We start from the raw sequence: 14,599 nt of genomic DNA, 5'->3' as shown, positions 1-14,599 counted from the left end.
TTTAAGTGTCTGATATTTTTTGTTAAGTGAAACTTCAAGATTAACAATAGAGCTGAAAATGTCACTGAAATATTAACGACATATCGAATATATTCGTGGAACAAAGTGGCCTAGAAAATGGCAAACATAATTACGAAGGCACAGGAATGTCAAATAACTCAGGAATATTATTACTTTGAGTTCTAACTAGAAATGTTAATCTACTCTCTCTCTCTCTCTCTCTCTCTTTCTATGTATGTGTGTGATGTATTCCAACCCAAAAAAAAAGAAAAAGAGTAAAGCATCGTGATACGTATTGCTGTCTACTAATTTCAAGGAAACCACCACTACCTTTCTATGCTCTTAACCTTTTCTCAACCTCCCGGAAAGGAAAGTAGGTTACGTTAAGCTCGTTTTAGAACGCGTATACATAACCAGGAAAATTGAAGATGCAAAATAGTGAAGATTTTACCGTAAAAGGAAGTTCGTTTATAATATACACAGATAAGGTATATCAATTCCTCTCACTCTCTCTCTCTCTTTCTCTATCTCTCTCTTTCTCTTTTACTTTAGGTCTCTATGTGTAGTATACTGGTCGAACTTTGTGGAAAGTACACGAAACATGATTTGACTTTCCTACGTGTCCATCAACTAGAATACCTTCGCATAGTATGGCTCTTCGTGGTTTCAATATAAACTATTTTGAAATATCACGTATAACGTCCAATATGTAAATGTAAATATATGTTTTATACTTTCTATTTATTAACATATACAATATAGATTTATAGGATTTAGTATACAAGTATATAAGCTATTTCATTTTTCATTTTTCATTTTACATTTTATCTCGTACGAAAAATCGGTGGCTTTATACTGAATAGATTTTTTTTTTCCCCAACAAAATGTGGTTGAACACAGTTTCCGGACCATTTCGAATGTTACTACTACCCTTTTGCTTTTTTCCCAATACACGATATGCTCGTATAATCCTAACATAATCCACGTAACACCATAAAACCGTTGCGTAACATCTATATCTGCATGGGAATGTATCTGGAGGAAAGAATGTCGAGGAAGATGATGATAAAGGAAACTGAAATGTATCATGATCCGGAAGAAAATAAAACCAACCAACGATAAAAGTTTTTCTTACTTTTTTTTTTTTTTTTTAGAAGATATCATTTTGTCGACTAAGTCATTTAATCTTTTGAATGCTATCTCTCTAATGAAAATAATTTGTGTTGACTAAAGACTCATATGTGCGTTTAGAAATTTTTTTTTTCTTACCATCTTCATTCAAAATCGTTTTCTTATTAAAGATGATTCATCGAAATGAAATCTTGGCAGTTCGGTTGGGCCGTTAAGTTGACCAAACATATTTGTACGAAATGATTTATGCATGGTCGAGCAAACATTTGGGCTACTCGGTACACACATAAAACAAGTCAGATAATAGACATATATGTGTGTTGCGGTTTAACCATATACAATACACACACATATATTTAACATACATGCATTGAACTACAAAGAGACTACGTACCACAAAAATTTCACATCAGAGAAGGTCGACATTGAAAAAACTTCACATTACCCATATACACACATAAGCATGAACAAATTCATACATATTTGTTGTGAGTAGGAAATAGAAGTATGGATAATCTGTATTTATCTACTGTAATTAATAATCGGTTTTAATGGTAGATTAGTCGGTATTCGTAATGATGTGTCATGAATTTGCTGTTGTTCTAATGCAAACAAATGTGTATATTAAGTATCAGAGAAACTCACATAAAGGATATCATTAATTAAGTTGCATATTTTGAAACTGGCCGAGTTTGGAGAATGGAGTTTCATTTATGTATCAAGATATTGAAGAGTTTGCGTTTCAATGCAATTAAAAATATACTAATGAATTATAATGTTTAAGTGTATCTAAGGGTGTTCAATTTATAGTTCCTATTAAAATAGTGACAATTAATATGCGTTTTATTAACAAAAATCGAGTTAGGCTACTTTCAAAATTAACAACCAGATTCATTGTAAAATTTGAAGGAGCCCGAGTCCATTCAACATAATTTAAGATGCTTCAAATTGAAAAAAACAATACTCAATTTATTTTACATATCTCTAAAACACTTCAGAAACATAATTTATGAGATTCAAAACATTTGTTAATTACAACAATTACAAAACAATTTACTGCTCATTTACATTTAGCGTGTGTGAAAGGGATTTGAAGAAATCACGATATATGTCGTAGTAGTTGCATTGATCACATATGTAGAGGTCTGAAAATTCAGGAATGTCTACACATGTTTCATGAGCCTATCTATGGCAACCGGAGCACTGTATAAAGTCTTCGTCATAGTCCGCTAAGCAAACTACGCCAGTAGTTCTTTCAATTTCAGATATCTTAATCAGTAGTTGCTTTTTCTTATCTCTATATCCACTTTTTCCCTTATCTTTTACTCCTTTGGTTTGTTTCTTCTTTACTTCACATCTTCCTTTGGCTTTCACGTCTTTAGTTTGTTGCTCGTACTTTTCTCTTGCAATTTTCAACGTAGTCTTCACTGTCCGGCATTAAGAGACTATTTAAGTTCTGTACTAGGAGACACGATAATACCAACACAATGTGATCTATACCTAATCTGTTTTGAAAATTAACAAAAAAATTCATATACAACGAAATTTAGAACTTTATAAATGAACAAATACCATTGAGACTTAAACTCAGAAATGTAGCTATAACACTTATCTGAATCTCCTGATGTTGCCTTGAGCTTCACTGATAAACTGGATCGTATGACCCTGCACCCCTTTCACACGTTTTTGATTATTATTTTTGAAATATATGAGTGGCTTTCACCAGGTGCCATCCGAAGTTACGTGAACTCCCCCTATATATTAAATGTAGTTGTAATATATATTATGTATAGACATATATATATAGCTATCATGTAGATGGCATTAGTGACGAGTAGACGTCGAATACATACATATAAGACAGTTTGGAATACTCTTTACCATTTTGTGAACATAACTTGAAAGAATCAGTAATTGACTTGTATTTACATCAAATAGTTATTTTAAATTAGAAATGTCAGATTATAAGCCGACTGATCGTCATTTGCGGGAGGTGATACTTTATTATTTTAATAGTATCGAACCAGCCGTTGAGGCACACCGAATGCTCATAGACGCTTATGGCCAGGGTATTATATCACAAACAACATGTTACAATTGGTATAAAAGATTCGAGAAAGGTGATTTCAACATAAGCAGAACTACTGATAAACAACTAAATAAAGAACAGCTAATTGAAGAATTAGTGCGTTTGAGACTTGAAGACCCGAGTATTACTCTAGCAGAGATGGCAGCAAAAGTAGGAGTGAGTGTATCAACAGTTTGGAAATACCACAACAGTCAGGAATATCAAAACAAATTAAAAGAAAAAGAGCAGGAGCAAAGTTCTGTACCTCTTGGTAATATATATATTAAATACTAATATAATATAATATATATTAATTTTCTTCTATTTATTTTTCGGAAAATATTGTAAAATTCAAGAAACAAAATTTAACGATTGGAAAAATGATATTTCATTTATATATATATAAAAAAAGGTTTTTTTTTTATTGAAAACTTTAAAATATCAGTCAGTTTAAAATAAGAGGAATTTAAAGAATAGTTTTATTTTTTTGTTTGTTTGTTTGTTTAAAACATTTTTCGAAACTTTTATCATTATTGTCAAAGTTTATTTATGATTTTTTTTACTTCAGTATATAATATTATATTAACCATTAATAGACACTACAAATCATATTGATTTACGAGTTTTCGTTTTCGATATAATTCATATTATATTGTACGTACTGGATACGAATGATATATTAAACCTAATTATTTTATTCTTATCATTTATCTGAAATGATATATTTTTTTTAGAATAAAATATTTTTTTTAAAGTAATAAAATTGATATCAATTTATACATTACACTAATAAATAATTTTAATATAGATTAACTGTGTATATGAATTTGAAAAGACTGTTTAACAATTATTGTTTATAAGCTTTGTCAGTAATGATATATAGAATAACTATGTGACTCACTGTGTATATAAATATTCATTTTTTTTTCTGTTGCTATTGTAAGTGTAGATTTAAGTTTAAAGCGTAAAAGGACTAGTTCTGATTGATAATAAGGGACAACATAATAAAAACATTACGTGATTAATATCTAATCCGTTTTGAAAATCAAGAAAAAAATTTACCCATAACGAGTTCTAATGAAGCCTTTTATAAATGAACAAATATCTTAAGGACCTCAACACTGAAATGCTGCTGTTACACTTATCTGAATCTTAGACGATGCAGTGTTTTTCTTGCTGAGAACAGAAATTGACCTCTCCAGATGTTATTTTGAGCTTCACTGATAAAATAGATTGTATGATCCTGTACAACACGTTTTATTCGTTTTTTATTATTCTTTTCATAGATATGGAACGTTTATTTTGAAAGAGGTCTTAGTCCTATTTCTATAGTAAAAAAAGAAAAAGAACAGAAAAAGGATTTCCCACATAAATCAAAAGATTATTATGATTTAATAAAACAATATAAAAAACATAATAAATTCGTTTAACATGAAATATAACGAGAAAATTTCATTTTCATAAAAATATTCAAAACGCAATCAAAAAACAGATAAGTAGAAACATTAATGAACAAAAGATAAATTGATGTCAAGAATGTTGGATAAGGTTTCTTAAAAGTGCACCATACGCGATTTTATATAAAACATTGATGAAAGACAAAGAAATAAAAACTGTAAATTACCTACACGTTCTAAAAAATCGCTGAAATTTGAAAAAGTAGCCTTGGCAGCTTTGTACCAAGGTATCAGACCTATTTTTTATGGAAAATATAAACATTTCAAGTAGTTATTAACTTATATACCTCCTGTGTATCATAAATATTTGAAAAAACTCTCCTATACAGAGCATAAGTAAATACTACCAATATATTGTATTTGTATCAATGTAATTAGCGTCTAAATTTAAAAATAATACTTCCATTTTATATCTTGTCATTATTTGTAAACAAAATTGGAATAATATAAAACATATTTTAAATGTTATATTTGATTTTTTTAAATGGAAATTAAATAATTTTTACAATTGTTTCATTTAGAAAGTGATGTAAGTTTATTTGCAGCCCGTAAATATACATTAGTTTAGTCAAATTTGCCTAAAACGAATTTATATAACTAGATGACACATTGATACATCAGTAGAATATTGCCAGATTTTATAAAATTTGCCTAAATTTTTAAATTAACAAATATATGAACCTTTAATTTTCTTGAAAAAAGGAAAAGTAGATTGACACCATTTTGAAAAGAAACGGTTTATATATTAGTGGCCGGCGCTAGGTGATGTTAGACGTTACGTGAACTCCCCCTACAAATTAAATAAATTTATTAGTAATATATTTTGTATGAACATATATATAGCTTTTCTGTAGATGGCATTAGCGACAAGTAGACGTCGAATACATATATATAAGACAGCTTGGAATACTCTTCAATATTTTGTGAGCATAACTTGATATAGTATTAGTAGTTGAATTGTGTTTATATCATATAGTTATTTATATTTAGAAATGTCAAATTATATACCGGCTACTCGTCATTTGAGGGAGGTGATAATTTATTACTTTAATAGTAAAAAATCCGCCTCTGAGGCTTACCGAATGCTCTCATATGCTTATGGAGCTGATATTGCATCCTTAAGAACAATTAAAAAGTGGTATAGCTACTTTAGGAGTGGCGATTTTAACTTAGAAAGTCCTACTTCAAAAAAACCACATAGAGAATGGGAAGATGAAGAATTAGTGCGTTTGATCCATGAAGACCCGTATAAATCTCAAAGGAAGTTGGCAGAACAATTGGGATTAAGCAGAGCTACAGTTAATAGGCGTTTAAACAGTCTGGAAATACAAAACAAATTAAAAGAAAAAGGGCGTAAGCAAAGTTTTATTCCTAATAGTTATGTATATATATTTTTTTTTCTATTTATTTTTGAAAAAATTGTGAAATTAAAGAAATGAAGTTTAACGATTGGAAAAATGATATATAATTAATGTATATATATATATATATATATAGGATATTATATCTTTAAGTACATGTTGTGTGTAGTATAATCGCTTTTGTATAGATGATTTCAACTTAAAAAGATCTACTTCAAAAACACCACGTAGAGAATGGGAAGATGAAGAATTAGTGCGTTTGATCCATGAAAACCCGAATATAACTCAAATGCAGTTAGCAAAACAATTGGGAATAAGCAAACGTACACTTTATACCCGCAGACAAAATCCGGAAATACAAAACAAATTAAAAGAAAAAGGGCGTAAGCAAAGTTTTATTCCTAATAGTTATATATATATATATATATATATATATTTTTCTTCTGTTTATTTTTATGAAAAAATTGTAAAATTAAAGAAATAAAGTTTGACGATTGGAAAAATGATATAAAATTAATGTATATATATATATATATATATATATAGGATATTATATCCTTTAGTACATGATGTATGAGGTATAAACGCTTCCGTATAGGTGTTTTCAACTTAGAAAGATCTACTTCAAAAACACCACGTAGAGAAAGGGAAGATAAAGAATTAGTGCGTTCGATCAATGAAAACCCGGATATAAATAAAAGGAAATTGACAAAACAATTGGGAATACGTCGACGTACAGTTAATAAGCGCATAAACAGTCCGGTAACACAAAACCAATTAAAAGAAAAAAAGCGTAAGCAAAGTTTTATACCTAATAGTTATATACATATATATATATATATATAGGATATTATATCCTTAAGTACATGTTGTGTGTGGTATAAACGCTTCAAGAAAGATAATTTCAATTTAGAAAAACTTACTTCAAAAACACAACGTAGAGAATGGGAAGATGAAGAATTAGTGCGTTTGATCCATGAAGACCCGGATATATCTCAAAGGAAGTTGGCAAAAAAACTGGGAATAAGCGTATCTACAGTTATAAGGCGCACAAACAGTCTGGAAATACTATTGAAATTGGAAGACAAAATACAGGAGCAATGTTATACCTAATAGTAATGTATATACAATAAATATTAATATTTATTATAGAATATGCATATATATATATATATTTTTTTGAAAATATTGTTAAATTCAACAAGTGAAATTTAATGATTGGAAAAATGATATTTATTTGATATATATGTATATATGTATATAATAATAATGTTATTTTCTTTTCTAAAACTTTGGAACATCAGAAAGTGGAAAGTGGGAGGAATTGAGAAAAAAATTTTATTATTTGTTTGTTTGTTTTTAACATATTTTGAAACTTTTATGATCATTGTCAAAATTTATTTATGATTTTTTTTACTTCAGTATATAATATCATATTAACCGTTACTAGACACTACAAATAATATTGATTTACGAATATTCGTTTCATAGAATTCATTTTAAATTTGACGTACTGGATACAAATGATGTAATATACCTAATTTTTTCTTCTTATCATTTATCTGAAATAATATAGTCTTTCTAGAATAAAATATTCTTTTGAATGCAATAAAAGTGATCTCAATTTATTCATTAAGCGAATAAATAATTTTAAAATAGATTTTCTGTTTATTGAAATGATATGAACTTCAAATGAATTTGAATTTGAAAACATTGTGTATCAATTATTGTTTATAAACTTTGTCAGTAATGATAAATAGAATAATTCTGTTACTCATTGTGTATATAAATATTTGTCTTCTTTTTTTTTCTTTTGCTAATTTGAATGTAGGTTTCACTGTACAACGTTAAGAGACCATCTTTGTTCGGTACTAGGGGAAATAGTAATACTAACATTTCGCGATCAACACCTAAGCCGTTTTGAAAACCAACAAAAAAATTCATCAACAACGAATAAAAATGGAGCCCTTTTATAGATGGACAAATACCATAAAGACTTAAGCACAGAAATGTAGCTGTAACATTTACCTGAATCTTAGACGATGCAGTGTTTTTCTTGCTGAGAACAGAAATTGACCTCTCCAGATATTATTTTGAGCTTCACTGATAAAATAGATTGTATGATCCTGTACAACACGTTTTATCAGGTTTTTTATTATTCTTTTCATAGATATGGAACGTTTATTTTGAAAGAGGTCTTAGTCCTATTTCTATAGTAAAAAAAAAAGAAGAGAAAAAGGATTTCCCATATAAATCAAAAGATTATTATGATTTAATAAAACAATATAAATAAATAATAAATTCACTTTACATGAAATAAAACGAGAAAATTTCATTTTCATAAAAATATTCAAAACACAATCAAAAAACAGATAAGAAGAAACACTAATGAAGAAAAGGTTAATTGCTTGCCAATATGATGGATGAGGTTTATTACAATTGTACCATATATTATTTTATTTAAAACATCGATTAAAAACAAAGAATTTAAAACTGTAAATTATCTACATATCCTAAAACATCGCTAAAATTTGAAAAAATATCCGTGGCGGCTGTGTACCAAGACGTTTGACCTATTAGTTAAGAAAAATATAAACATTTCAAGTAGTTATTACCTTATATACCACCTGTGTATCATAAATATTTGAAAAAACTCTCATATACAGAGCATAAGTAAATACTACCAATATATTGTATTTTTAACAATGTAATTAACGTCTAAAATTAAAAATACTACTTCCATTTTATATTTTGTCATTATTAGGATACAGAATTTGGTTAATATAAAACAAACTTTAAATGATATTTGATTTTTCAAAATTGAAATTAAACGATTTTCACAATTGTTTCATTTAGAAAGTGGTGTCAGTTTAATGCAGTAAGTAAATATACGTTACTTCAGTCAAATTTGCCTAAAACGAATTTATATAACTAGATGACACATTGATACATCAGTAGAAATATTGCCAGATTTTATAAAATTTGCCTAAATTTTTAAATTAACAAATATATGAATCTTTAATTTTCTTGAAAAAAGGAAAAGTAGATTGACACCATTTTGAAAAGAAACGGTTTATATATTAGTGGCCGGCGCTAGGTAATGTTAGACGTTACGTGAACTCCCCTACACATTAAATAAATGTAATAGTAATATATTTTGCATGAACATATATATATGTAGGGATTTAATTTATTTAGGGTGAGAGGTGCGAGGTGAACATACACCCAGTTTAATCCTACTAATAAGATTTATTTAAAACAGGTATTAGAAAAGGTACAATATTAATTTCACAATCTTACGGTTACAACTTAGATGAGCGACTGAATTCTTATGACTGTTACAACTGATAAAACTGCGACTGTTACAACTGATATCTAACTACGGCTACGACTGCTACTGTTCTACTTCTACGACTGACACTCCATTGCTTCTACCACCGAGACTCTCTTTTCTTATTCCTTTCCATGTCTTTTATATCAGAAATCACCTACACCCCTTTTTGAGAGGGAAGAAGCTTACAAATCTAACTGACCAATAGCATAAGGATCCACCCCATAGTCCACCGACAGGTACAGCCTATGGTTTTCGGTAGTGGGAACTATGCATACAGAAACTTAATCTAGCACATCGGAATGTTACACCTTTTTATGGCATCGCATATCGGAAATTCTTCAAAGGGTCCCTACACTGCACACATGGTTTTTTATTACACCAATAGCCTAATAACCCTCAAGGTTCGTTTATGGTTTTATGGCCCACCTAATCGTTTCTTTTAATCTGGATAGATTTCTCTTTTTCAAATAAAATGAGATCTACAGAAAGAACTGAATACTAGCTTTTGTCTACCTCTGCTACACTTAAAACTCTCCTACATATATAGCTTTTCTGTAGATGGCATTAGCGACAAGTAGACGTCGAATACATATATATAAGACAGCTTGGAATACTCTTCAATATTTTGTGAGCATAACTTGATATAGTATTAGTAGTTGAATTGTGTTTATATCATATAGTTATTTATATTTAGAAATGTCAAATTATATACCGACTACTCGTCATTTGAGGGAGGTGATAATTTATTATTTTAATAGTAAAACATCCGTCTCTGAGGCTTACCGAATGCTCTCATATGCTTATGGAGCTGATATTGCATCCTTAAGAACAATTAAAAAGTGGTATAGCTACTTTAGGAGTGGTGATTTTAACTTAGAAAGTCGTACTTCAAAAAAACCACATAGAGAATGGGAAGATGAAGAATTAGTACGTTTAATCCATGAAAACCCGCATATAAGTAAAAGGAAGTTAGCAAAACAATTGGGAATAAATCGACCTACAGTTAATAAGCGTTTAAACAGTGTAGAAATACAAAACAAATTAAAAGAAAAAGGACGTAAGCAAAGTTCTATATTTAATAGTTATGTATATATATATTTAGGATATTATATCCTTTAGTACATGTTATGTGTGCTATAAACGCTTCCGTATAGGTGATTTGAAGTTAGAAAAAATTACTTCAAGAAATCAACGTAGAGAATGGGAACATGAAGAATTAGTGCGTTTGATCCAAGAAAATCCAGATATAACTCAAATGCAATTGGCAAAACAATTGGGATTAGGCCAATCTACAGTTTCAATTCGCCTAAAGAGTCTGGAAATACAAAACATATTAAAAGAAAAAGGGCGTAAGCAAAGTTTTATTCCTACCAGTTATATATATATATTTTTTTTTCTTCTGTTTATTTTTATGAAAAAATTGTAAAATTAAAGAAATGAAGTTTAACGATTAGAAAAATGATATATAATTAATGTATATATATATATATATATATATATATATATATAGGATATTATATCCTTAAGTACATGTTGTGTGTGGTATAAACTCTTTAAGAGAAATGATTTCAACTTAGAAAAACCTACTTCAAAAACACAACGTAGAGAATGGGAAGATGAAGAATTAGTGCGTTTGATCCATGAAGACCCGTATATATCTCAAAGGAAGTTGGCAAAAAAACTAGGAATAAGCGTAGATACAGTTAATAGGCGTTTAAACAGTGCAAAAATACAAAACAAATTAAAAGAAAAAGGGCGTAAGCAAAGTTTTATACCTAACAGTTATATATATATATATATATTTTTTTTCTATTTATTTTTGAAAAAATTGTAAAATTCAAGAAATTGAGTTTAATGATTGGAAAAACGATATATATATATATATAGGATATTATATCCTTAAGTAGTTTTTGAGTGAGGTATAAATACTTTAAGAAAGGTAATTTCATCTCAGTAAGACCTACTTCAAGAAGATCACGTAGAGAATGGGATGATGAAGAATTAGTGCGTTTGATCCATGAAAACCCGAATATAACTCGAATGCAGTTAGCAAAACAATTGAGAATAAGCAAACGTACACTTTATAACCGCAGACAGAATCCGGAAATACAAAAAAAATTAAAAGAAAAAGGGCGTAAGCAGAGTTTTATTCCTAATAGTTTTATATATATTTTTTTTTCTTCTATTTATTTTTATGAAAAAATTGTGAAATTAAAGAAATGAAGTTTAACGATTGGAAAAATGATATATAATTAATATATATATATATATATAGGATATTATATCTTTAAGTACATGTTGTGTGTAGTATAATCACTATTGTATAGATGATTTCAACTTAAAAAGATCTACTTCAAAAACACGGCGTAGAGAATGGGAAGATGAAGAATTAGTGCGTTTGATCCATGAAAACCCGAATATAACTCGAATGCAGTTAGCAAAACAATTGAGAATAAGCAAACGTACACTTTATAACCGCAGACAGAATCCGGAAATACAAAAAAAATTAAAAGAAAAAGGGCGTAAGCAGAGTTTTATTCCTAATAGTTTTATATATATTTTTTTTTCTTCTATTTATTTTTATGAAAAAATTGTGAAATTAAAGAAATGAAGTTTAACGATTGGAAAAATGATATATAATTAATATATATATATAGGATATTATATCTTTAAGTACATGTTGTGTGTAGTATAATCGCTATTGTATAGATGATTTCAACTTAGAAAGATCTACTTCAAAAACACCACGTAGAGAAAGGGAAGATAAAGAATTAGTGCGTTCGATCAATGAAAACCCGGATATAAATAAAAGGAAATTGACAAAACAATTGGGAATACGTCGACGTACAGTTAATAAGCGCATAAACAGTCCGGTAACACAAAACCAATTAAAAGAAAAAAAGCGTAAGCTAAGTTTTATACCTAATAGTTATATACATATATATATATATATATATATATATAGGATATTATATCCTTAAGTACATGTTGTGTGTGGTATAAACGCTTCAAGAAAGATAATTTCAATTTAGAAAAACTTACTTCAAAAACACAACGTAGAGAATGGGAAGATGAAGAATTAGTGCGTTTGATCCATGAAGACCCGGATATATCTCAAAGGAAGTTGGCAAAAAAACTGGGAATAAGCGTATCTACAGTTATAAGGCGCACAAACAATCTGGAAATACTATTGAAATTGGAAGACAAAATACAGGAGCAATCTTATACCTAATAGTAATGTATATACAATAAATATTAATATTTATTATAGAATATGCATATATATATATTTTTTTTTTTGAAAATATTGTTAAATTCAACAAGTGAAATTTAATGTTATTTTCTTTTTGAAAACTTTGGAACATCAGAAAGTGGAAAGTGGGAAGAATTTAGAGAAAAATTTTATTAATTTTGTGTATTTGTTTGCTTGTTTTTAACATATTTTGAAGCTTTTATGATCATTGTCAAAATTTATTTATGCTTTTTTTTACTTCAGTATATAATATCATATTAACCGTTACTAGACACTACTAATAATATTGATTTAAAAATATTCGTTTCATAAAATTCATTTTAAATTTGACGTACTGGATACAAATGATATAATATACCTAATTTTTTTTTCTTATCATTTATTTGAAATAATATAGTCTTTTTAGAATAAAATATTCTTTTGAATGCAATAAAAGTGATCTCAATTTATTCATTAAACGAATAAATAATTTTAAAATAGATTTTCTGTTCATTGAAATGATATGAACTTCAAATGAATTTGAATTTGAAAACATTGTGTATCAATTATTGTTTATAAACTTTGTCAGTAATGATAAATAGAATAATTCTGTTACTCATTGTGTATATAAATATTTGTCTTCTTTTTTTTTCTTTTGCTAATTTGAATGTAGGTTTCACTGTACAACGTTAAGAGACCATCTTTGTTCGGTACTAGGGGAAATAGTAATACCAACATTACGCGATCAACACCTAGTCTGTTTGGAAAATTAACGAAAAGATTCATCTACAACGAATAAAAATGGAGCCCTTTTATAGATGGACAAATATCATAAAGACTTAAGCACAGAAATGTAGCTGTAACATTCACCTGAATCTTAGACGATGCAGTGTTTTCCTGCAGAAAAAAAAAATTGACCAATCTTGATTTTGCCTTGAGCGTTACCGATAAACTGAATCGTATGATTACACACCTCTTTCACCCGTTTTTGAATTGTTCACATAATTATTTTTTGAAATATATAAGTGTCTAGCATTACGTGAACTCCCTCTACATGCTATAACTAAAGCTTGTAAACTTTATTAATTTGCAGATAAAATAATTATCTCTGTTAACGTACAAAATCAAGAAGTTTTCGCACTTTACTTAAGTAATGTACATATTAACGTTTTCCATGTGATTAAAGTATCGTATATGAGCAAACAAAAATGTTTCTTGTTCTTCTTCTTTCTTCCAAATATACACGACAGTATATTCTATATACCATATAAATATTGAATGGTATTTTTTAACTCCTTGTATATAACTCTTGTACTATAACTATTTAAATATAATTGGAGTGCATTGGAGTATTAAAATAATTGTTAATTACAGAATGGAATATATGTTCTGTGCACGGTCTTATTCGAAATTCATCTTCAGACTGACACGTTATCTTCTATAAAAATAGTTTTATTAAATGTAGGAAAAGGGTGGTAAATGGGTGGGAATGGGGTAAGAAGGAGCGGGAAGCTTTTTTATTCATCATTGAACAATATTATTTTAGAAACTTGTATTTTAATCAAATAGGTTACAAATGAAGTTAGAAGTGAAACGTTCAAAAAGCAAATTTCGAAAGAATGAGATGAATGAAAACTATCAGAAATAAGATAATTTATTATATAATATTATTATATTTTATTTTTACTTTTGTTGTAATTATTTATTTATTAATTATACAAATTCGCGCCTTTGAGAATGCAATCGTCCATACACTCTTGAAAATTTTTGTTGCAAGCGCCATTTATTGAGACGGATTTCTTTTTTTGTCCGAAAGTTAGGCAACCCGTTATTCAAAATTGTATAAAACAGTTTTAGTAGAAAACAAATTTCGTCCCAACAGATGGCACTTGCAATCAACATTTTTAAATGTGTCTAGTGGATTGCATTCTTACAGGCGTAATGTTTTTATAAATAATGATAACAATTTAATTTTAATTTTGTAATTAATACGCTTTGTAGTATACAGTCGAACAC

The 14,599-nt window shown here is 28.3% G+C and overlaps 1 protein-coding gene across 1 annotated transcript; it reads left to right on the top strand.

The window, feature by feature from the left end:
• Positions 1–5,648: 5,648 nt before the first annotated feature.
• Positions 5,649–8,061, top strand: LOC149032800 (uncharacterized). The gene is made up of 5 exons (XM_089171682.1): positions 5,649–6,009; positions 6,206–6,400; positions 6,616–6,810; positions 6,931–7,132; positions 7,849–8,061. The coding sequence occupies exons 1-4, from the start codon at positions 5,649–5,651 to the stop codon at positions 7,128–7,130; spliced, it is 951 nt and encodes a 316-aa protein (XP_089027808.1). The 3' UTR covers positions 7,131–7,132; positions 7,849–8,061.
• The last annotated feature ends 6,538 nt before the right edge of the window (positions 8,062–14,599 follow it).

Source organism: Polistes dominula, unplaced genomic scaffold, assembly GCF_049000335.1.
Source record: "Polistes dominula isolate Pdom_NZ unplaced genomic scaffold, Pdom_raw_medaka contig_84, whole genome shotgun sequence".
NCBI lineage: Eukaryota > Metazoa > Arthropoda > Insecta > Hymenoptera > Vespidae > Polistes > Polistes dominula.
This window is presented reverse-complemented; position numbering and strand designations above follow the sequence as displayed.